The sequence below is a fragment of the Acinonyx jubatus genome, chromosome C2, assembly GCF_027475565.1.
Source record: "Acinonyx jubatus isolate Ajub_Pintada_27869175 chromosome C2, VMU_Ajub_asm_v1.0, whole genome shotgun sequence".
Lineage (NCBI taxonomy): Eukaryota > Metazoa > Chordata > Mammalia > Carnivora > Felidae > Acinonyx > Acinonyx jubatus.
This window is the reverse complement of record NC_069384.1, coordinates 58956494-58980527: the sequence shown is the minus strand read 5'-3', so window position 1 is coordinate 58980527 and position 24034 is coordinate 58956494. Positions and strand designations below refer to the sequence as shown.

Below are 24034 nucleotides of genomic sequence, written 5' to 3'. Positions count from 1 at the left end.
GGATAGTCCAGCTAAGCTTGCAGCTTTCAACAAGCCCTAAGAAAGCACTCCCACGATGTTGAGTAAGTGGCTGTTATTAATTCGTCAGCATTATTTCTACAAATATTTCTTTCTCCCTATTTGTTTTCCTGTAGGGCCTCTATTATGTTGATGTCATGACTGGGTCTGCCCTCCCAATTTCTTAATTTTTCTGTTGATATCCTACATCTCTTTAGGTAGATCCTCCAGTTCTCTAATCCACTGTTCATTCTAATATCCAACCCATTGCTGAGTTCTTTATGTGAAAAGTGTTATTTTTAACTCTGAGGTTTCCAGTTGGCTCCTCTTTATAACTGTAACCTGCTTTACTTTAACAAAGCCCTTCTGTCCCCATCTCTTTCAGGATATTCACTTTGCTTAGTTTAAAGTCTTATTCTTCTTGTTTGTTAATTCAGCTACATCTGGTAAAGGCCATCCAGTTTAACATCTCTCAGGTAGCTTCCTTCTGCAGATGTGTTGTTATTTTATCCTATGAGCTTGAATTCCCTGGGGTATCAGCTACCTGTGGCAGTACTGAGAACCCCAGAAGGGAGGTGTTAAACATCAGGGGGTTTAGAATAGAGGGAGGTTCAGAGAAGGAGAAAGAGGGAGAGAATCCAAAGCAGGCTCCATACTCAGCATGGAAACCAATGTAGGGCTTGATCTCATGACTGTGAGATCATGACCTAGGCCAAAATCAAGAGGGACTGGAAGGAAAGCCCCCTTAGGGTAGACAGCCTCTGAGTTGACCACACCCCTTTTACCCCCACACACGGGTCCAGTCTGTTCCCGCTCCATATAATTTTACTTCTACTCCCCATCCACACACTGTTTTGTTCCCATTGTAATAGGCCAGCCCATGAACTGTGAAGGGGGTTGAAGGGAAGGAGGGAATGCTCAGAGACAGCAGGTGGACAGCCACAGTGGTTATCCTCTGCACTCAAGCAGGCCCTCGCAGACCTTAGCTCGTGGAGCCCAGGCAGCCCTGGGCTGGGCTGCTGGTTTTCTCTCTCACAAGGGCACTAAGGCAGGGCAGGTGGCAATCCACCTAGGCCAAACTGAGGGAGGCAAAAAGCACAACAAAAAAGCCTTCCTTCAACCTATTCCTCACCAGTGGCCTCTTACATTGTGGGCTGCCATTTACCTCTAACTCCAAGAGCTAACCATATTCTGTCTCTCCAGGGTTTCTCATAGACTTTGAATTAGTTCCTCTGTCCCCTGACCCTCCTCCGACTTTAGGCATCTCCAGACTTGGTTCCTGGGAGACAACTCCCAGGTATCAGGATCTGATCATCTCTTGTGCATGATCCCTTTTCTCTTTACCTTTCCTGTCTTTTTCTATCTCCCACTTAAACTCCGTCTCCTTATAATTCCTTCACTCTGGAGTACAAGTGGAGAGGGTTGAAGAGGGAAACATAATTATTTTATGGTTTGAGGCAGAATTCAAGGATCCACTCCTTAGATTTTATTTATATGCTGAGTGATTGCACTGCAGGCAAGTTTCATCTAGAGCTATTCTGAGGCCTAATTAATTAATGCTCTGAAGATGGGAAGGCACTAGAAAATTATTGTTATGGTTGTCAGAGTTATGATCTGACACTTATAAGCAGTTTTTTTCTGTAGTGGCATTAAATTTATTTTATTTATTTAAAATGTTTGAGAGAGAGAGAGCAAGAGCACACGTGCGCACGAGAGAGAGAGAGAGAGAGAGAGAGAAAGAGAGAGAGAGAGAGAGCATGCGAGCAAGGGAGGGGGAGAAGGAGAGAGAGGGAGAGAATCCAAAGCAGGCTCCATACCCAGCATGGAACCCCATGTGGGGCTTGATCTCATGACTGTGAGATCATGACCTCGGCCAAAATCAAGAGTTGGATGCTTAACCAACTGAGCCACCCAGGCACCCCTGTAGTGGTATTTATTGCTAGACCAGTGCCATTTATAATTTTAAATAAGTATTGTCAGGATATAATTATTACTTATAGGAAACTGCTTTCTAAACAAGACAAAACTGATCGTCTGCAAACATCTTCCGAAAACAAAATTTCTTGAGGTTAGCAGAAGAGGCCTCTGGGAAGGCCATGTTTAAGAGACGAAACTATTTGTAATCGGAATGAACATGGTGACTGGGATGCTATATGCTACTTGAAATTCTCTGATGCTCAGATTAGATGTTCCTCTTTAATGGGCATAGATAGAATGCTATAGCACCCCTTTTTCTCCCTCTCACATCTTGGTCCCTGACCACATCTGGATTCATATAGCTGTCTTGAGAAGACTCCATGAGAAATTTTGGTGGAGTTGACTCGGGGCCTACCCAGCATCCAGATCCTTTGCATGTTTTAGAGGAGCTTCCTCTACCCTATCGAACTGTGTGAGTTTTGTGGGAGGCAAGGCTGCTGCTGAATGCCAAGGGAGCCAAGAATACCACCTATGCTCAGATAGTTGGATGCTTCCACTTGGTATGTTCAATGATGATTACATGATACAAAGATGAAGGGAGATTTTAGAATTCACTGGCAATACAGACACAGTAGTGTCCATGGCAGCAGGGTCCAGGGGTGACCATACCTAATGGTAGAGGAGGTGGTGGTTCCCAGTGGAGCATCTTGATGAAACCATTCTATAGCGTGACTGTTGCTACAATTTCCTACAGTTTAGTCTCTCTTGGTCTCCAATCATAGTCTGAGTCTGGCATCTCAGGTTTGTGAGCTACCTAATATCCTTCTAATAAGTTATTTTTCTGGTTAAGTTAGCCATTTGATTTCTGTTGCTTGCAACTAAGAACTTTGCCTAATCCTATATTCTCTTTCCTTTTCTACTTCACTCATACTGCAGCTATTTTGGAAACTTACTGTCCACAAGCCAAACCCCCTCTGCATACCCAAATGTCATCCTATTTGCCTCTCTCCTTATCCCCCACTTTTTGTCCCTTTATTATGCAGATAAACATTGTCTCTGTCCTAGAAAGCTGTAATTGCTCTGCTTTGGTGAAAATGGTATGGGGAGAGAGTGGGGACAAACATGAAATTTCTTTTTGCAAATATTGGAAAGGACAAAAAAAAAACCTGTGAGCATTTTCATGTCAATTGAAAAAAATTTTTTTTAACGTTTATTCGTCTTTGAGAGACAGAGAGAGAGATAGGATGAGTGGGGAAGGGGCAGAGAAAGGGGGAACACAGAATCCAAAGCAGGCTCCAGGCTCGTAGCTATTAACACAGAGCATGACACAGGGCGCGAACTCACAAACTGTGAGATCATGACCCGAGCCGAAGTCAGACGCTCAACCGACTGAGCCACCCAGGCGCCCCTCATGTAAATTTTTAATATATTCTCCCAGTTTAGATAACTAAAATGGTTATGAGTCAATTTGTCCACAACAGGGCAGTTAAATCTAGAGGGACAGAAACAGTTGGTCATGTCATTCCTGTTTGCTATGGCTTATCTTCATGGCTGTTTAATGGAGATCCAGAAATACCAGTTCTCAGGATTAATCCTGTCCTTGAGTGACACATAGGCTAACTGCTTGGGTCCCCAAGCTGCCCTGTGTCTGTCGCAAAGGTAACCAGCACTGATGAAAATCAACCACAAAAGAGATGAAGATCAGTCCTATGGGTCCACAGGGAGTCCAAGTAACATCATGGTTGGTGGGTGGCTACAGCTCTGAAACACTGAAGAAAATCTGCCAACTTCTACGTTTTACTTAGTGTCAGTCCTGCTGGCCTGACTCAAATAGATGAAGGAAATTGTAAGGGAATCCAACATAAAGCATGATCAAATGACCTGACTGAAAGCATGACTGTGGTATTTTAAATTATTTGCTTTGCTGTTGCTAAGTATACAGATGTGTTCTTGTGGGAGGGAGAGTGGTCTAGTAAAAATATCTTGAAGAAATATATGCGGGAACTGGAGTTATGTTCCGGAATTTGCTTCACACTAGTTACATGATTTTGGACAAGTGACTTATTTCACTGGCTTTCAGTTTTCTCTCCTGTTGAGAAGACACTGGGTGATTTAAAAGGTAGTTTTAGCTCTTAAGTTTTAAAATACAATTATCCCTGGGGTGCCTGGATGGCTCAGTCAGTTAAGTGTCCGACTCTAGCTCAGGTCATGATCTCGTGGTCTGGTCCGTGGGTTCAAGCCCCACGTCGAGCTCTGTACAGGCAGCCTAGGGCCTAGAGCCTGCTTTGGATTCTGTGTCTCCCTCTCCCTCTCTGCCCCTTCCCTGCTCACACTCTGTATCTCTCTCAAAAATAAATAAACCTAAAAAAAAATTAAAAATAAAATAGGGGCACCTGGGTGACTCAGTCAGTTTAGCATCCAACTTCGGCTTGGGTCATGATCTCATGGTTCATGGGTTTGAGCCCTGAGTCAGGCTGTGTGCTAACAGCTCAGAGCCTGGAGCCTGCTTCGGATTCCATGTCTCCCTCTCTCTCTGGCCTCCCCAGCTCGAGCCCTGTTTCTCTCTCTCTCTCAAAAATAAACAAACATTAAAAAAACAATAAATAAAATAAAATAAAAATAAAATAAAATAAAATAATCCCTTTCCATCCCAATTGTTTCAAGTGATACTTTATATGGTTCTTTTAGTGATAGAAAAAAAGAACAGAAAAAAAGTCTCAAATGCAAGCCTAGTTACGCTTCTGTAGCCAAAAAGACTTGACAAGAAAATCCTGTTGATGTAAACAAAGGAAATAATGGCACACAAAGTCAACACAAATACATACTGACTTTCCAAATAGCATATGTTCTTCATCCTCCACTATTGGTATTATTAAAAATTTTTTAAAAAATGTTTATTTATTTTAGAGAGAAAGAGGCAGAGTGTGAGCAGGGGAGGGGCCAAGAGAGAGGGAGACACAGAATCTGAAGCAGGCTCCAGGCCCTGAGCTGTCAGCCCAGAGCCTGACGCGGGGCTCGAACTCATGAACTGCGAGATCATGATTAGAGCTGAAGTCAGATGCTTAACCCACGGAGCCACCCAGGCGCCCCTTCACTATTGGTATTACTAAAATTCTATAGCAAAACTTTAAAAATCAGGAGACCAGCTCTCTAGTAACTGAGATTACCCACCATGGCTTTGAATGAGGAAGTAAGAAACAAAACAAAATGAAGAAGAAGGAACGTCTTTGCCAGTAGCAAAGCCTCAAACAAGAGGAACAGCCAGAGAAAAGAAAGAACCTTGAAGGACCTACAGTATTTGTAAAAGATTTGCAAGACAAAAAGGATGGGAGAAGCAGGCAGCAGAAGATACACAGAAAAAAGTGGCAACAAGAGAATGGTAGAGATTAGAGGTGGTGGCAGCAGAATGGAAGGCTGGGAATGATGACAAGAATAATGAGCCCCAGGTAAGGAGCTGCTTCAAACTCTTTGGTTCAAGGTGGGCTATAAATGTACACACACACACACATACAACACTGTAATACTAAAAACATAGGGTTTTCTTGTCAACAAATGGTGCTGGAACAATTAGATGTCATATATCAAAAAAAAAAAAAAAAGATTCTAGACAGAGACCTTATACCTTTCACAAAGCAAACCTAAAATGGATCATTAACTTAAATGTAACATTCAAAGCTATGAAATTTTCAGAAGATAACACAGGAGAAAAGCTAGGTGATCTTAGACTTGGTGACAACTTTTGAAATACAACACCAAAGGCACGATTCATGGAAAAAAAATTGGTAAGTAAGTAGTACTTTCTTAAATTTAAATACTTTTTTATTTATTAAAAACTTTTTTAATGTTTTTATTTATTTTTGAGCGAGAGAGAGAGCACAAAGCAGGAGAGGGGCAGAGAGTGAGAGGGAGACACAGAATCCAAAGCAGACTCCAGGCTCTGAGCTGTCAGCACAGAGACAAAAAAGGGGCTCAAACTCACTAACCGTGAGACCATGACCTGAGCTGAAGTCGGACGCTTGACTGAGCCACCCAGGCGCTTGAGTACTTTCTCAAATTTAAAAATGCCTACTCTGGTAAAAACAAAACAAAACAAAACAAAACAAAACAAAACAAAACAAAACACTACTTTTTTAAAGCTTAATTTATTTTGAGAGAGAGAAAGCCCACAGATGTGGGAGTGGGGAGGGGCAGAGAGAGAGGGAGACAGAACCCCAAGCAGGTTCCTCAATGTCAGCACAGAGCCTGATGCGGGGCTTGAACCCACAAACTGTGAGATCATGACCTGAGCTGAGATCAGGAGTCAGATGCTTAACCAACTGGGCCACCCAGGCACCCCATTTTATTTACACGTTTAATGGTCCAATCAATGGTAAATACTCCAGGTAGCCAGAGGGTGCTTTTACTCAGGACTACATGCTACTTGATGATGTTAGATAAACTTTAATTTTGCCACCATTTTCAGAAATAAAATATTTTATTTAAACACTTATGAGTTTAGCCAAAACAGGTGGTCTGTACCTTCAAAGAAGCCAATACTTTCATAATTACATATAGATACCCCTGGCCAGCCTTGGGATCAACTATAGAAGGCTGGGTCCCAAATAAACTTCCTTAAAATTATGGGCTGAGAACTAGTTCTTGAAAAGCTTTTCAGTGGAACAGAGGGAAAAATTCCCAGTTCTTGGGAGCTATGACAGGGAAATGGATTCCTATAGATTTCCTGTCAGAAAAGAAGGCTTACACTCAACTTTCTTTGGACACATTTTTCAATATAAGATACCTTCAAACCAGTTTCACTCTTCTTATCCAACCCATTGAAAAATCCCTTGTTCCATCTTGTGTAAAATCAACATTTGCATATCCTTTCTAACAGCAAAATCAATTTATTTGTCTATTATTGTCACTTCAAATAAACTGAGGGGATAAGGCAAATGAGAATTTGAAGTAATTAATTACTACAGCAAATCATTTCAATTAATTTTATTATTAATAACATTTAATATGTAATGACACTCAGCTTTGCTTTTTCTCTCTCCAGGAATGGAGCACTATCTTTTGACAGGTAAATCAATTGTTTCTCCTGTATCAATAATTTTTACACATGTTCTTAGAAACTCATTACATATGAAAGCAGAAGGATCTCAGACTGAGGACTTAAGGGTTAAGTCGGACAGTTGGTTCTTATTGCTGACCTTAGCTTTATGTATTATTATTTTTTTAATGTTTATATTTTTGATAGAGAGACAGAGCACAAGTGGGGGAGGGGCAAAGAGAGAGGAAGACACAGGATCCGAAGCAGGCTCCAGGCTCTGAGCTGTCAGGACAGAGCCTGATGTGGGGCTCAAACCCACGAATCATGAGATCATGACTTGAGCCAAAGTCAGATGCTTAACCGACTGAGCCACCCAGGTGTCCCTGCTGACCTTAGTTTATTTTAAGCAAAATACAGGTCCTTAGGTTTTGTTTTGGTTTTGGTTTGCATAGCCACTAAAATACCTCAAAAAAAGACCTTCAAATTTTCCATTTTCACAATATCCAAGAAAAGAAAATAACGTTTAAAAATGTATTTTTTTTTTTTTTGGCAAAACAGAAAGGACTGTGATTCTATTGCCTGAAGCATCATGATATGTTTGATATTTTCCTTCGCAAATGAGCAGAAAGGATGGTGAGGCCCCAATTCGAACAGCTCATTAGATGTGCCTTTAAATCATTAATGCACCATCTTGGTGTGTTGATGTGGAACTTCTGTTAGTCCCAGAGTTAAACAATGTAGGAAGAGCTGGCTGTCAAACTCTGGCTGCTGCATGGCAACGTGTGATAATTATCAATCAGTCTGAAAGGAAAAAAGAAACACTGGCATCTTCTTGAAGCAAAGAAGTTTCACGGTTTCACAAGTATTAAGTCCCTTGGTCTTTTACATTCAAGCCAACGGGGAGAAATGACACAGGAGACCCTTCAGGTGACAAGTTGAAACCAAAGCAGGAAAGGAACGAACACTGAAAATCCCTACATATTGTATCAGATACCTTAAAATACCCCTTCAGAAGGGGGCAACACAACAATATCATCAAAACAAAATAACAACCAAAAAACGAAACCCAACACTATAGCAAGCCTACTGACATGGCACTCAGGAAGAAACAAATGGAATGTGAAAGAGAAACAAAATGGAACTTGAATACAAGCTCAGCACTGGTGGCAAAGGTGGAGGTAAAAGAGGGAGACAAAATAAAACACTTCCAGGTGGTGGAGCCCTACGGGAAGCCTTTAAAAGAAAACCAACCAAAGGAGAAAAGAGTAGTGTTTTAGAAACAATAATTTAAAGATTTCATTTACTGGCTTTTATAAGACAAGGAGTTAGAAATGATCTTTTTGGCAAGAAATTTCTCCTACTTGTCAATAGTTAAGAAAAAAATTAGGGATGCCTGCCTGGCTCAGTTGGTAGAGCATACGACTCTTGACCTCAGGGTCGCAAGATTAAGCCCCGCATTGGGCAGAGAGCTTACTTAAAAAAAAAAAAAAAAAAAAAAAAAAAGTTGTATACATTCTTTACATTCTTTACACTCATATGTGGAATTTAAGAAACACAAAGATGAACATAGGGGAAAGGAAAGAAAAATAAGATAAAAACAGAGAGGGAGGAAAACCATAAGAAGCTGTTAAATACAGAGAACAAACTAAGGAATGCTGGAGGAGGTGGGGGGGGGCGCTAAATGGATGATGGGCTTTGAGGAGGACCCTTGCTGGGATGAGCACTGGGTGTTGTATGTAAGTGATGAATCACTAAATTCTATTCCTGAAACCATTCTTACAGTATATGTTAACTAACTTGGATTTGAATAAAATAATAAAAAAATATAAAGCCAAGAATTAAAAAAAGGGGCGGGGGGCACCTGGGTGGTTCAGTCAGTTAAGTGTCTGACTCTTGATTTCAGCTCAGGGCATGATCTCATGGTTTGTGAGTTCAAGCCCTGATTCGGAGGGAGTCAGCAGGGAGCCTGCTTGGGATTCTTTCTCTCTCTCTCTCTCTCTCTCTCAAAATAAATAAATAAACATTAAAAATAAATTACAGTCTCACACATGGTTAAAAAAAAGAGAGCACTGAACTTTAGTGTTTGAAGATAAAAAATGTAGTTTTCTCTTCTCAGTGGGAGGAAATAAAGCTCAGAGAGGAAATAGGATTTGCTGGAGGCACACAGGTTGTTAAGGAGATAAAAACACACATTTTCTGGTGCCCCACACAGTGTTCTTCCCCAATACTGCTCAGCCTGTCAGTGTTTTGTTGTCCTTGCCTTAGGAATGTAAAACATGTTTTTGTGTGTGTGAAATATTTAGAAAATACAGAAAAGACTATTAAAATTCACCATAATCTCACCACGCAGAGACAATGTAAAGTTTATTATATTTCAAAAATCCCTAATGAAAACCTACATTTAAAAAAACATACTGAGAACTCCATAGTCAAGGACTTGAAATGGATAAAATTATGAAACTGAATTCAGACACTCAGATATTCTAGCCACAGTGATTACTTATATAATTTGTTTGACTATTCTGGCTTTCAGTTTCTCATGAGTAAAAAAATAATTATATGCTTATCCTTTTAACTGCAAATTCAAAACTGAGGATCACTATACTTATTAAATGGTCTAGAGACAGATTTGCTTGGAACCCTACAGATAATCTGGATAATGGGTTGCAATAGATGCCCTAGATGATAACTGATGATGTCATCTTCCTTTGTGATTCCCTAAAAGCCACTGAAATATTATTATTTTGCTAGTGATGGAGAAGTACAATTCTGCACCCCTAGTTACAGTATGAGTTTTTCTCACACCACCAAATGATTCTCAGACATTAGCTGGGTGATCTACAACTCAACTCAATTCTGACACTATCTACTATCTACTTGGAGATAGCGTCAGATCCCACAGGTTAAGAGTTCAGTTCTAGGAGACTACCTCTCCACTTCTTCCCACCTTCAGATGCCAATCACAAAGTCCAGGTTGGGGGTGCCTGGCCAGCTTAGTCAGAAGAACATGCAACTCCTGATCTCAGGGTGGTGAGTTGGAACCCCAGGTTTGGTGTAGAGATTACTTAAACAAACAAACGAAAAAAGAAACTTAAAATAAAAAAAAAAAGAAAAAAGTCCAGGTTGTCACCTGACTAACCATCTGTAGATCAAAGATTCCAACAACCCCCTTCTTGGGTTCAATTAATTTACTGGAGTGGCTCACAGAACTCAGTGAAACATTTCACTTCCAAGATAACCTGTTTATTACAAAGGATGTAACTCAGGAATAGCCAGATGAAAGAGATGCACAGAGCAAGGTATGTGGGAAGGGGTGTGGAGCTTCCATGCTTTCGGAGCGCACACCTCTCCCTGAATCTCCATGTGCTCACTGAGAAGCTCTCTGAGCCCCATCCTTTAGGGTTTCTATGGAGGCTTCATTACATAGTAAAGATTGATTAAATCATTGGCCATTGGCAATTCAAACTCCAGCCCCCTCCCCACCCAGAAGGTCAAACAGGGTTGGACTGAAAGTTCCAACCCTCCAATTATATGGTTGGTTCCCTCTGGCAACGAGCCCCATCTTTAGGGTCTTTCCAAAAATTACTTCATTAACATAAACATTAACATAACATAAAAGATTTATATATATATGTATATATATATATATATATATCTTATTATAATCATGATATTACAGGAGCAAAGAGAAGAAACCTACTTTCTGGGTTGGAGTTAAAAGAGAGATTCCTTAATATGCCCACGATAGACAAGGAGTGCGACTGACTTGAAGAGGAAAAAAATCACCTGTTATCCATAAAATTTTTTTAAGAAAAATAAATAAATGGGAGAGAAATAAAAGCTCTTTCTTATAGTAGAATATCAATTGATAAATGTGGAATGATGAATTAGGAAATGACTAGTTGGAAACCACTATGGTAATATCTGATTTAGACAAGAATAATCAATGGATGTTAAAACTGGTGGTTGAAAGTTTGATGAAGGATAGAATATTTATAGTCTCAAGGTATTGCTCCACGAATTACTTTTTTGATTACAAAAGGAAAATAGTAACTTTACAGTGGAGAAACCTGGGAGAGACCATCCTAACCACGTAACCCACATTACCCACAATAACAATAGGAAAGCTTAATATCATGTGCCTCTGATATGATGCACTAAGGATACAATATCACTTGTGTGATGATATGCTGAAAATGTATACCCTGAATCTAATCATGAGGAAACATCACACAAATCAAAATTGAGGGACAATCTATAAAATAACTGGCTGGGGCACCAGGGTGGCTCAGTTGGTTAAGCGTCTGGCTCTTGATTTCAGGTCAGGTCATGATCCCAGGGTCATGGTATGGAGCCCTGCTTCAGGCTCTGTGCTTAGTATGGTGCCTGCTTAAGATTCTTTCTCTCTCTTCCCCACTTGGCTGTGCCCCTCCATTCACCCCCCCACCCACCCCCAACTCATGTGCTCTCTCTCTCTCTTAAAAAAAAATATTGAGCAACATTTAATAAATACATACATACATACAGAAAATAAAATAAAACAAAATAAAATAAAATAAAATAAAATAAAATAAAATAAAATAAAATAAAATAACTGGCTGTACTCTTCAAAAACATTGAGGTCCACAAGGTAAAAAAAAACCCCAGACTCTTAACTATAGAAAACAAATTGGTGGTTGCCAGAGGGGAGGTAGGTGGGGGGATAGGTGAAATACGTGAAGAGGATTAATTTAATTTAATTTAATTTAATTTAATGTTAATTTTCTGATTTTCATCATTATTCCATGGCTATATAAGAAAATATTCTTGTTCATAGAAAATATACACTGAAGTATTTAGAGACAAAGGAGCATCATATCTGTAGCTTAGTTTCAAATGTTTTGGGGGAAAATTTGCTTATGGGGAGGGAGACTGATAAAACAAATTTGGCAAAAACAATTGGGAAATTTGAGTGAAGGGCATATTGGAGTTCTTTATATGGTTCTAACTTTTCTGTATATTTGAAGTTATTTCAAAATTATAACTTACAGAAAAGAATGGAGAGAGGATTCTGAGAAGATGGTGTCAGTAGCAGCAGAGAATTTAAATCTCAAGTGTGCCTTGTGAAAATAGGGCAACTGGGAAGACAGAACCAAAATTTCATGGAGAACATTTACCAAGATAAGGTATCCTGCACAAACTCCAAAACATGACTGGGTGGGAAAAATTACCAACAGCTTCAACACCTGTGTGGTATCAGCAATTGTGTGGGTAGAATCAGAAGGAAGCATGGAGCTCTGCTGGCTCTGAGAATCAGAGAACCCAAAATCCATCTAAAAGTGCTCCCTAAAAAGATGGGAGGGCCAACCTGAGAATAGTAGTTGAACCTGGAGGCAGCTTTATAGGCTTCAAGTTGTGAGTAGGTGTAAGAACACTTGAGGAAATCCAGACCCTTCTGGAGTAGTCTGGGCCTCATGGATCCTCAAAACTAATCAAAACTCCCTTCCTAGAAAAAATTCTGCCTGACGAAAAGCTGTGGGAGTGGAACCCAAACTGAACAGGATGAAGCAAGAACAAAGGAAAGAGGAAGTCTCCATAAAATGGGGGAGAGGACCTATGAAATTTCTCAGAAAGAAAATCATGTTTTGATCACCTCACCACGATAAGAGAAGAAAGCTAGGAAAGCTATCCAGGTCTATCTTTCCCTTCTAAAGTAAGAAAAACTCAGGGTACCTGGTGGCTCAGTGTATTGAGTGTTCCACTCTTGATTTCAGCTCAGGTTATGATCCCAGGGTCGTGAGTTGGAGTCCTGAGTCAGGCTCTGCACTGAGAGTGGAGCCTGCTCTCTGTCTCCCTCTGCCCCTCTCTCCCACTCATGTTCTCTCTCTCTCTCTCTCTCTCTCTCTCTCTCTCTCTAAAAAAAAAAATATATATATATATATAAGTTAAAAAAATAAAATAAGGAAAAGTCATCTAAAGTAAAGATGAGCAATAGACAAGGACTGCAGTTGAATCCCACACAAAGTCATTGCAAGTCAAAGAGAATAAGGAAGAGAAAACACCATTTCAGATGGTGAAGGTATGCCAGAAAGCTGTACCTATAAAACAGGTGGAAAGCATAGGCTAATATTTCCAATTTCAAATTATGAACATTTTAAAATCTATGAAAAAGGCCATAAATCAGAATTTTAAAAATTAAGAAATGAGGCTATTGGAGAAAATGAAGTTTTAAAAAAGAAATGGCAGAACTCAGGAAAAGATTACAAATAAATTTTAAAATTATGTTATAAATGAATATTTAGTATGAAGGAAAAAAGGAAAATAGAAGATGGAAAGGAGAAAAAATTTAATCTGGGCAGGATATAAAAAAACAATTCTAGAAAAATGGATAGCTATAGGAAACAATAAAGAAGGGCCAACATAAGTATAAAGGGAATTCCTAAAGAAGATAACCAAGCATTGGAATAAACAAATGTTAAAAACTGTAAAGAAGGGTGCCTGGGTGGCTCAGCCAGTTAAGCATCCAACTTCAGCTCAGGTCATGATCTCACAGTCATTAATTCCAGCCCTGCTTTGCATGAGCTCGAGCCCCACTGTAGGCTCTTCACTCTATCTCCCTCTTGCTGCATCTCATGAGATTCTCTCTCTCCCTCTCCCTCTGCCCCTTGCTCACTTGTGCGTGTGCTCTTTCTCTAAAAATTAAATACATACATACATACAATAAAAACTATAAGGAAAATTTCTGGAATTAAAAAAAGATTATTGAAGTTACATATTGAAAGATTACATCACATACCTGGGAAAGACTGACCTACCAGACCCATCTGTTAAAACTATTGGATTTCAAAGAAAAAGGAAAAAGAGTCAGGAATCCAGGCAGAAAAATGAAATTGCTGCAAAGGGAAGAATCCCTTTTATCATCAGTTTTGCCAGAAGCCAAAGGAATAATATGGTTAAAACTGAAGGAAAAAAACTGTAAGCCAAGGGTTTTATATTCAGCTAAACAGTCCTATAAGTATAAAGTCTGTGGACAAAGCATTATAAACCTGAAAGGATCCTAGAAGATCCTAGAGAATAAGCTTTAGAGAAAAATGGCTGGAGGACATTAATATAAAGACGAGTTGTGTATGTTTAATATATAAGTACCTGTAGAGCTAAAACTAAATGTTGTTTGTAAGGAAGGTAGTCTAGCTCATAATGACGATATGCTTCGACAATATAGATAAGTACCACGAACCAAAAATGGGATGAGAATGGGAAGAATGATGAAATAATGAAGTTAAATGAAAAGTAGATAATTAATTTTTTTATAGGTATTAACTAGGGTTTAGATTTTGGAGTTGGAAAAAGAGACGGAGAAGAAGATACCGGCTAATTTCAATATTGCTCATCACAGAGAACTAAGAGATGAAATTAGAAGAGGCTAATGGCATTATATAAATATACTAGTAAAGAGGAAACTATTAGAGCAACAAAAACCTGCTTTATTTGTTTTTAAGTTTATTTATTTTAAGGGAGAGAGGGAGTGAGCGTGCTCATGAGAGAGCTCAAGTGGGGAAGGGGTAGAGAGAGAGAGGGAGAGAGAGAATCCCAATCAGGCTCTGCACTGTCAGCAGACCCTGGGATCATGACCTGAGCTGAAATCAAGAGTCAAATGCTCAATCAACTGAACCTCCCAGGCACCCCAAAACTGCTTTAGTTTATAGGCTATAAAATTTTAAATGGCTACCTATAGAAGAACAGAGGGAATGAGATGCAGGGAACAGAGGTAGAAGCTGGACTTCTGCAAATATATCATGTTTTTTAGATTTTTATTTGTTAGTTTTCAAACAAAATTAAGAAGCATCCCTGAAATTCAAACATAAAAGGACACAAATGAACCTAACAAGTTGATAACATAACTGCCCTGAAAGGGTAACATGACTGTCCTGCTACCTTACTTTAAAACATAGGAATTTGTCTCGACATCAATCATGAAATATGCCCTAAGGTAAAAGGAACTGTAAAAATAAATCTTTAACTGTTGCCAGCAATCTTATTGTTTGTGACAATATTAGTACTGTTATCTAAAACGGTTGTGTGTATATTAAAGCAAATGAGTAAGTTGTTATCATTGAGAAACAGGGTTTTTGGCACAGGAGAAAGGAAATACATACATGTGTAAGATGGATGAGGTTAAGTAAAAACCCTGTGTTTCTGAATTTGAATCAGAAGTACTAGTATGAACTCATGATATGGTCTCTCCTTTAGCTCCATCTATTGAAAAGATTTAGAAAAAAACTTACCAAGCCATTAGCAATACTAATGGCACTTGCAGACTGACTACTAGCATACTGTGGTCTCTATTTGCTACTCAAAGGAACCTGACCTTCTGGAAAAATGGCTGATTCCATGTTGGAGACAAGAACTGAATATGACGATGGGGTGCCTGGGAGGCTGAGTTGGTTAAGCATCTGACTCTTGATTTCAGCTCAGATCACGATCTCACAGTTGGTGAGTTTGAGCCCTGAATCAGGCTGTATGCTGACAGTGGGGAGGCTGCTTGGGATTCTCTCTCTCTTTCTCTCTCTCTCTCTCTCTCTCTCTGCCCCTCCCCTGTTCACACTCTATTTCTCTCTCTCAAAATAAATAAAATAAACATAAAAAAAAAAAAAGAGAACGGAACCTGATGAATCTGGAATAACTTTTCATACCAGAAAGCAAGGAAGATGTCAGAGAGCACTTGGATTTTATCAAGAGAATTCAGGCTCCAACTCAAATTGGCTTTCACTGGCCAATGAACAATTTGAACATAAAGTTAGTAATGACAATAGGTTGAGGCAAATCAAATAGGTTTAAATTCATGAGCTCATGATTATGCTAAATGAAATCTCATTGATCATTATTATAGAATGCTAGGAGACCAACTCATTATATTGAAAATTGCTAAATAAAGGTAAAAAAATGAAGACTTTATCTCATGTTTGTTTACATACAGTAGCCTAAGGTGCCCAAATAGCTGATGAGGAGAGGTTTCTTATTATAGAACTATTCCAGCTCTTTGGGGCGCGTGGGTAGCTCAGCCAGTTAAGCATCTGACTCTTGATTTCTGCTCAGGTCATGATCTCATGGTTTGTGAGATCAACCCTGTGTTGGGCTCTGCCCTGACAACATGGAGTCTCCTTGGGATTCTCTCTCTCTCTCTCTCTCTCTCTCTCCCCCTCTCTCTTTGCCTCTCTCCCGCTCACGTGCACATGCTCTTGAGAGAGAGAGAGAGAGAGAGAGAGAGAGAGGGAGAGAGAGAGAGAGAGAGAGAGAGAGAGAGAGAGAGAGAAAGAAAGAAAGAAAGAAAGAAAGAAAGAAAGAAAGAAAGAAAGAAAAGAATAAAAAATGAAGAAGTATTCCAGCTCATAAACAGGGGTGCCTGGGTGGCTCAGTTGGTTGAGTATCATCCCACTTTTGATGCTCTTGATTTCAGCTCAGCTAGTGGGATCCAGTCCCACGTTGGGCTCTGAATTGAGGGTGGAGCCTGCTTAAGATTCTCTCTCCCTCCCTCTTCCCCTCACCCCTGCCCACACTCTCTCTCTAAAATAATTTTTAAAAAACCTCACCCATTAAAAAAAAGAAGAAGTATGTGATAATTAAAATATTATCACCTTGTTGGGGCACCTGGGTGGTTCAGTCAGTTAAGCATCCGACTGCTGCTCAGGTCATGATCTCACGGTTCGTGGGTTCAAGCCCTGCATCAGGTTCTGTGCTGACAGCTCAGAGCCTGGAGCCTGCTTCAGATTCTGTGTCTCCCTCTCTCTCTGCCCCTCCCTCCCCCACTGGTGCTCTGTCTCTCTCCCTCTTAAAAATAAAGTATTTAAAAAATATATTATCACCTGGTTCCTAATGAATTCATGAAACTAGGCAATAATGACCAAAGGTGGCTATCATCACAAAAAGAGACAACCAGACACTATGTGCCTCCTGGTAAAATATACCACCACTTTCAATGTAGTATTGTCAAAACAGAAATCTGATCTATGTTTCCATACCTGAAAGGACTTTCCCCTTTCTTTCTGCCTATCCAAGTTCTGCTTATCCATTATGACCTTTCAAGCTTCATTGCCTCCAACAAAGCTATCTGTGGGATGAATGACTTCTCTAAGGTTCTTGTAGTACTCGGAACAGTGCCGTCCAAAGAAAACATAATATGACCCACATATGTGTTTTTAAATTTTCTAGTGGCTACTTTAGAAAGTACAAAAAGGGGTGCCTGAGTGGCACAGCTGGTTAAACATCTGACTCTTGATTTTGGCTCAGGTCATCATCTCATGGTTTGTGGGATTGAACCCTATTGTCGGGTTCTGCCCTGACTAGTGCAGAGCTTGCTTGGGATTCTCTCTCTCCCTCTCTCTCTCTGCCCATCCCCCACTTGCTCGCATGTGCTCACTCTCTCTCTCAAAATACTTTAAAAAAATAAAATAGTACAAAGAAACAAAGTTAGTTTTATTACTATATTGATTTAACTTAATATATCTAAAATATTATCATTTAAACATATCAATAAAAAATATTAATTACACATTTCATGTCTTTTTATACTGTCTGAAATCTGGTGTGTAATCTATACTTACAGTACATCTCATTTTGTGACTGGCCACATTTCAAGTGCTCAATAGCCACATGTAGATAATGGCTACCATATTGGACATCACACACTTACAGAATCCATTATATAATTTAGCACATGACTGTCAGGTCTAGGCAGGAAGAAGATGGGTTCTTTATAAAATCAGACCTGTAACTGAAGTAATGTCAGCCCCTAAACATCCTTATAATATGTTGATACTGCTTTTTCAGAGACACAGAGGAAAATGCGGGAGGTGACTGCTATGGACTGAATGTGTCCCCCTCTGCCACCAAATTCATGTTGAAGCCTAATCCCCCACGTGACAGTATTTGGAGGGGAATTAGATCATGAAGTTGGAGCCCTCATGATGAGATTAGTGCCCTTAAAAATGACGGGAGAGAGCTTGTTTCTCTCCCTGATCTCTGGGCCATGAGAAGACACAGCTGTGAGGCACTGTCTACAAGCTAGGACGCCAGCTGTCGCCAGGCACCAAATCTGCTGACACTGTGATCTTGGACTATCTAGCCTCCAGAATTGTGAGAAATGAGGTCTGTTTTTTAAGCCACCCAGTCTATGGTATTCTGTTCAGCCAGATAATGTGCTAATGAGATGATTTCCTCCTCACAAACAAGCAGGTCAGTAAGAGGAAGTATGAAGTATGAAGCCAGCAGAGGGGGCTTCTCTGCCTCAGTATGTAAGGAACACAGGAAGAGTACATCTCAGACTGGGGGAGCTGAGGCTATCACATCCAAGGTTTTAATTCTTTTATGTAACCAGTAACGTGTGGTTAGAAGTTACTACTGGAACATCCTGATATGTATTTCATCGTTCATGAGAATAGGATAGGCTTTTGGAATCTGGATCCAAGAGGCAGTATAACTGGTTCTAGATCTGCAACTACTGGTTGATATGAATAAAGCCAAGGATTGTTCCTTGGGCATAGAAAAGCATATGTCATTAAAAGATACATGTCTCCATGTCTCCATTGAATAAACAAAAGAAGTATGTCCAGGGAAACATTTCAATTTTAAAAATCTATGGTGACCAATGTATTCTGTTACTGAAAGCCTCCAAGAAGACATCTTGTTGCATGGTAGTTTGATTTTTATTTAAAAGCTCCTTATCAGCATCTAGCCCAAGTTTAAACATTTGATTATTGCCACCACCTGTCTCTACAAGAGTATTCTTATTTCTCAATAAACCTGCTTTTGTGCCCTCTGTCCCAGTCAAACATATGCCTGGTGACTTTCTCAACAAGGTGATTTCCTTCTAGTTTAGTTCCAGCCCTGTAGTTCTAGAACACTCTGTTTGCCAAAGTAAAACCCTACTCCCCTGGAAAGGAGTCTCCAGATACTTCCCCTCCAGGGAAATGAAATGACTCATGACCTTGCCTAACCTGTAACTTGATCTTTATTTTCATTTTTCTTCTTTAAAGCAGTCACTCCATTCTTTCAGTTTTTTTTTTTTTCTTAATGGCAGCTTCATATTTATATTAGTCTGCCTAGAAGGCCTGTGAGACCTTCCCTGATGCTGACCTCAGCTAATTAGCATGACAAATGCTTGGCTAACTAGTTCCTTGGGACAGTGTTTGGTAAGGGAGATGCAGTGGCTGACAGGAAAGATTAGGGGCAAAGGCTCCCAAAGCAGCTTCCTCTCCTCCCCAAAGCCTAAACTGAGAATAGCTTTTCTCCTCCAAACTGAAGAAAAAATAAAGGCAAACAGAACAATGGCTTGATGAGAAATGGAAAAAAGATTAAAACTCACAAAGTTATACTTTATTACGTCTTTTTCTAAACCAAATTCTTTGTGGCACTGAAGAGCAATAGGTGAGAAATGACCCCTACAGGGAAGGAATCCCTGACCCACACTTTGTCAGATTAAAGGAAAAAGGTCCTGGCCAAGCTGTTGCTCTTGGGTTCATAGATCTTCACTTAGCAGACCCCTTCAGTAATGATGGCAAAACTGCTTCTCATGAATAACAAGAATTTAGAGTGGGAGGCTAGCATTTGGGGTAGGGAAGTAGCCAATAAGATGGTGATAAGGCAGGGCCTAAATAGTAGTGCCACCATCTTGAAATTTCCCTTGGTGGGGAACAGTCGGTAAACGTTATGACAGTATTGCCTAGATTTCTGCTTTCATCTATCACTTACCCTGTGCTGTTCTGTAATTCCATTATGCTATTCCAAACCTTCAATGAAATCCTGCTATCTCCAAAAGCATTGTGTTCATGTTATCGTAAGGTGGGATTGCTAGTATAAACACTTGAGTTATCTACCAGTCCCATGGTTCCCAAATGTATTTCTCAGACTAGCGAACTTTTAGGGACCGCTGGGGTTGTCAACTTTTTATTGTATTATGCAAAGATATTTTACAAACTAATTTTTCATAAAACAAAAGGATTTATTTAATAAAGGTACCATTGTTTCATAAAATAAAAGGTATTTAAAAAAATTTTTTTAAATGTTTATTTTTGAGAGAGAGAGAGAGAGTGTGTGTGAACAAGAGAGGAGCAGAGAGAGAGAGAGACAGAATCTAGAGCAGGCTCCAGGCTCTAGCTGTCAGCACAGAGCCCGACATGGGGCTTGAACCCACAAACCATGAGATCATGACCTGAGCTGAAGTCAGATGCTTAACCAACTGAGCCACCCAGGTGCCCCAATAAAAGGTATTTAAACATGTAGACAGGCACCATGGAAAGGGCCTAATTTCATAACAACTGTTAAAAATGTTTTTATCTGGAATGGTCTCATACTCTGAACCAATTAAAAACTACCTATTCTATTTTATTTAGTTTTATTCCAGGTTCCTCAAATCTTTCTTTACTTATTTATCCACTTTTCAAAGACATTAGTAAACCTTTCATGTGCCAAGCACTGTGCTAGGTACTGGAATATGGAGATGAATGTGACTCTGCCCTGTCCTCAATCTCTCACACTGTTCTAGGGAAAGTCAAGCAAGCAGTGCACCTGTGCTGTGGTAGAGAAACTCACGAAATATTAAAGGTGAAAAGCCAAGCAACAGTTAAAAAAGCCAATCTATTTCTTCTATTTTAATGTTTATTTATTTATTTATTTATTTATTTATTTATTGAGAGAGAGAGGGAGGGAGAATTGATTGAGGGAGGGGCGGAGAGAGGGAGAGAGAGAGAGAATCCTAAGCAGGCTCCTTGTGGTCAGTGCAGAGCCTGACATGGGGCTTGGTCCCACGAACAGTGAGATCATGACCTGAACTGAAATCAAGAGTCGGACGCTTAACCAACCGAGCTGAGCGATCCCCCAGGCGACCCCCCAACACGGTCAATCCATTTCTAAGCAGAAGTGCAAGGAACTACTAAAGCCTGATGTCAGAACTTTGCACATACCATTTGAGTTTCCTTACTGATGATTTAGGGGGAAACTGACAGGATACCCCAGAGATCATGGAATTTTTTTCTGATCAAATTATAGGGCTAGTAACACAACTCATGTGCATGTCAGCTGGCCCATACTGCACACTGGACAGGAAGAGATGAGTTGTATGGAACTGGGGCGATAAAAGCTGCCCCTCCTACTTGTTCACAATAGAATGGCTCTGCAGAGTCACCCTGCTCACTTCAGGACATACAACCTGAAGGTCAGCAGAGGACAAGCCAGGGTCAGGGCTCTGCTGCCACGGTGACAGCACCTTAGGATTTGGTGCCAGCCTGGGGCAGGTACACTGGGGATTTTTTTTTTCTATGCCCTAGAGGGTACCATATTAGAAGGAAAGACCTAACTGTGCATTTTGTTTTTACATTATATAATCAGAATATATGTGTCAAAGGGATAGTTGCTGTGACAGTCATTTCCTCCCCTTGTGTCACCTCCGTTCTTGACAGAAATAGGTCTAGAACTTTCAGACAATTACCCACCCTTATTTCATTTCAAAACCTCCATAGATCAGCTGCTGGCTGCAGTTCAGACATCTCTGGCCGGGTCTTGTGGCTTTCCCTGAAGCACATACGTGTGACAGTAGTACAAAAACACAGGAAATGACTATTGAACACACAGAGGCTCGGCAGGCAGCTTGCGTCCATTCTCACACATTCCTATTTTAGATTCTGAGCAGCTCTCCCTCCCCATGCGCTATGAAATAGAAGGGTCTGGCCGAATCATCCAAATGAAATGAGGTTCCTTCTCCGCAGGGGATTAGAAACAGCGGTGCGGACCTTTCCCTCCGCAACCCTAGAAACCTTGAATTTCCTAGAGAAAGGCCCACCAGGGGGCAGGAGCCACGGAAGGTGCAGGCAACCTGCGCCTCTACAAAGCCCCGAAATGCCAGGGGACCAGGCCAGGGAAGGTGCGAGATGAACCGGAGTTGTCCCGGAGGCCGCTTGCGGGGGATTGCGGCAGCTCTGGCAGGGCAGTGATTGCTTTGAAGAGAAAAGGGAGCGAGGGTCCTGTGGTCCCCAAAGGCTCCCGAGGTCAATTCCCGGGGGACCCAAAGGAGCGACGGGACTCTGAGATGTGGCAAGTTCCTGGGAGTCGAGCGAGGAGAGCGAGTGTCTTACCTGGCCAGGCTGGCTGGTGTAGTTGAAGGAGTAGATGTTCTCGGTGCTGAGGCTCACCACGCCGCTGTAGACGCGATCGAAATCGGCGCCCCTGGCGGGGTCGCGGGGGTCTCCGCGCGCCAGGGGTTGCGCGGGGCGCGGGGGTGCCGCCGCCCGCAGGAGCCAGGGCAGCAGCGCACAGAGCAGCGCCAGCCGCGGGCAGCCCCGCATGGTGGGCGCCGCGCCCCTGCCGCAAAGCAGAGCCGCCCTGGCGAGGGGGCGAGCGCAGAGCTGGTCCTTCCAAAGCCCCCTGCGGGCCCCGGCGCTACAGCGCAGCGCGGACGATGCCAGGCAAGCCCCACCGGCGAGTGCTGGCAACGCGCGCGCGGGCGAAGGGTCGATCAAATATTGATGCAGCCGCCTGGGGTCTCCGCGGGAGGTCGCGGGCCGAGAGTAGTGGAGGCGGGGGGTAGGGGGGTCTCGGGCTGTTGCTGTGCTCTCCGGCTTCTACATCGTTTTCCTTCCCCCTTTCTCATTTCTGAGAATCCCCCACTTACCCAGCTAGAATTTCAACAGATCTCTTCCCTACTCAACCTCAAAAAAAAAAAAAAAAAAAAAAAAAAAAAAAGGCATAAGATACATTAGAAATGTTCACTAGTCTTAAAGAGTCAACCTGACCAGCCACCGAACAGGAAATAACAGTCTGTTTCAAGTAAATGTGTACCCTGGCTGCAAGAGAAGAAATAGAAAGCAACAGAGCCTGTCCCCAAAGAGGGTGCACGAGTTCGCTTTTCCTGTCTGCTACCTGCAGAGAACTCCTGCCCATCTGAATGATGGCTATTAATGCTCAGTTCTTCCTTCTCTAACAGCAACCCTTCCCAGACACCTGTTTTATTTCCTTATCATCTTCTCTTCTCCAGGAGTCCTTCACATCATCGCTTTCTCTCTCCCTCGCTGTATGTATTAAATATGTACAGTCATAAAAGCAATGAATAGACAGGGTAAAGGAGACAATTTCGAACACCGCCTGAAGTCTGTTCCCGGAAGTTGTCAAGGACGACTCAGAGCAGCAAGGTTTATGCAGTGGGCATTTCTTTCCGCCCCAAGTTCTTGCCTACTTTACCTCTGCAATGATTTCTTAAATTCTGGGAGAATCCCTGGGATTCGGGATTGTTTTTCAAAAGAGAGAAACCACAGTCCATCATTAAAAGGAAATACCCTTCTGGCAAAATTTAGGGGATTCAATTTAAACACTTGAAGAGGCAGATGAAGGGTGAGGTGGGCAGAGGATCCCAGGGAAGTCTTTGTGAAATGTCGAACAATCACACTTCAGGTGTAGAAGAGGACTTACTGTTTTATTTCAGCTTCAAGTTATTTGTAAACTAGAAAATAAAATAATTGCATTGAACCTGAAGGAACATTTAAAGAGAAGCCACGAAGAAGAGATGATGTTCAAAGAGTTAAGTTACAGATTGAAATCCTAGCATTTACTGTTCAAAGAAAGGTTTTTTTTTTTTAATTTAAAACTTCATTGAATTCCTATAACTTACTAAAATATCAAAAATGAGTTCCAAACATTTGGTATAATGTTTTATAACTGTGCAATCAGAAACCAATGCTGATGGAAGATTGAGTTAGAGACTCCTTATTAGGATAATTTTCACTTAAAAAAATAAAGTTTAAAGTGCAGCTCATTGTTTTGAGAAATAAAATAATTTCATCCAGAATTTGAATGATATTAAACTGCTGTATTTCAAATGTCTATGCCTCTTGTTAGGATTTAACAAAATTTCATAAACTTGAAGTTTCTAAAGTTCTTCCAGTTTAACTGGACTGGCCAGTTGAGGCACCCTCTAAGGGACAGGGTCATGGAGTTCTGCTCAATACAAGAGATAAGGAACTCCTTATCCTTCTTTTGGGGGCAAGTGGCTACTTATTAGAATGATATTTCACATTCTAAATTGGAATCTGCCTCTCTTCCACTCACTGGCATGAATTCTGCCCT

The 24034-nt window shown here is 40.9% G+C and overlaps 1 protein-coding gene across 4 annotated transcripts in view; it reads right to left on the bottom strand.

The window, feature by feature from the left end:
* The window catches only part of SIDT1 (SID1 transmembrane family member 1), a 111450-nt gene extending 88431 nt beyond the window's left edge, over positions 1–23019 (bottom strand). The window contains exon 1 of one of the 4 annotated variants that reach the window (XM_053220872.1): positions 22051–23019. In XM_053220872.1, the coding sequence (XP_053076847.1) occupies positions 22051–22260 (210 nt within the window). In that variant the 5' untranslated portion in view covers positions 22261–23019. The remainder of the gene's footprint in view (positions 1–22050) is intronic. The other 3 variants (XM_053220873.1, XM_015075318.3, XM_027060867.2) reach the window with 3 other exon arrangements.
* Positions 23020–24034: the final 1015 nt, after the last annotated feature.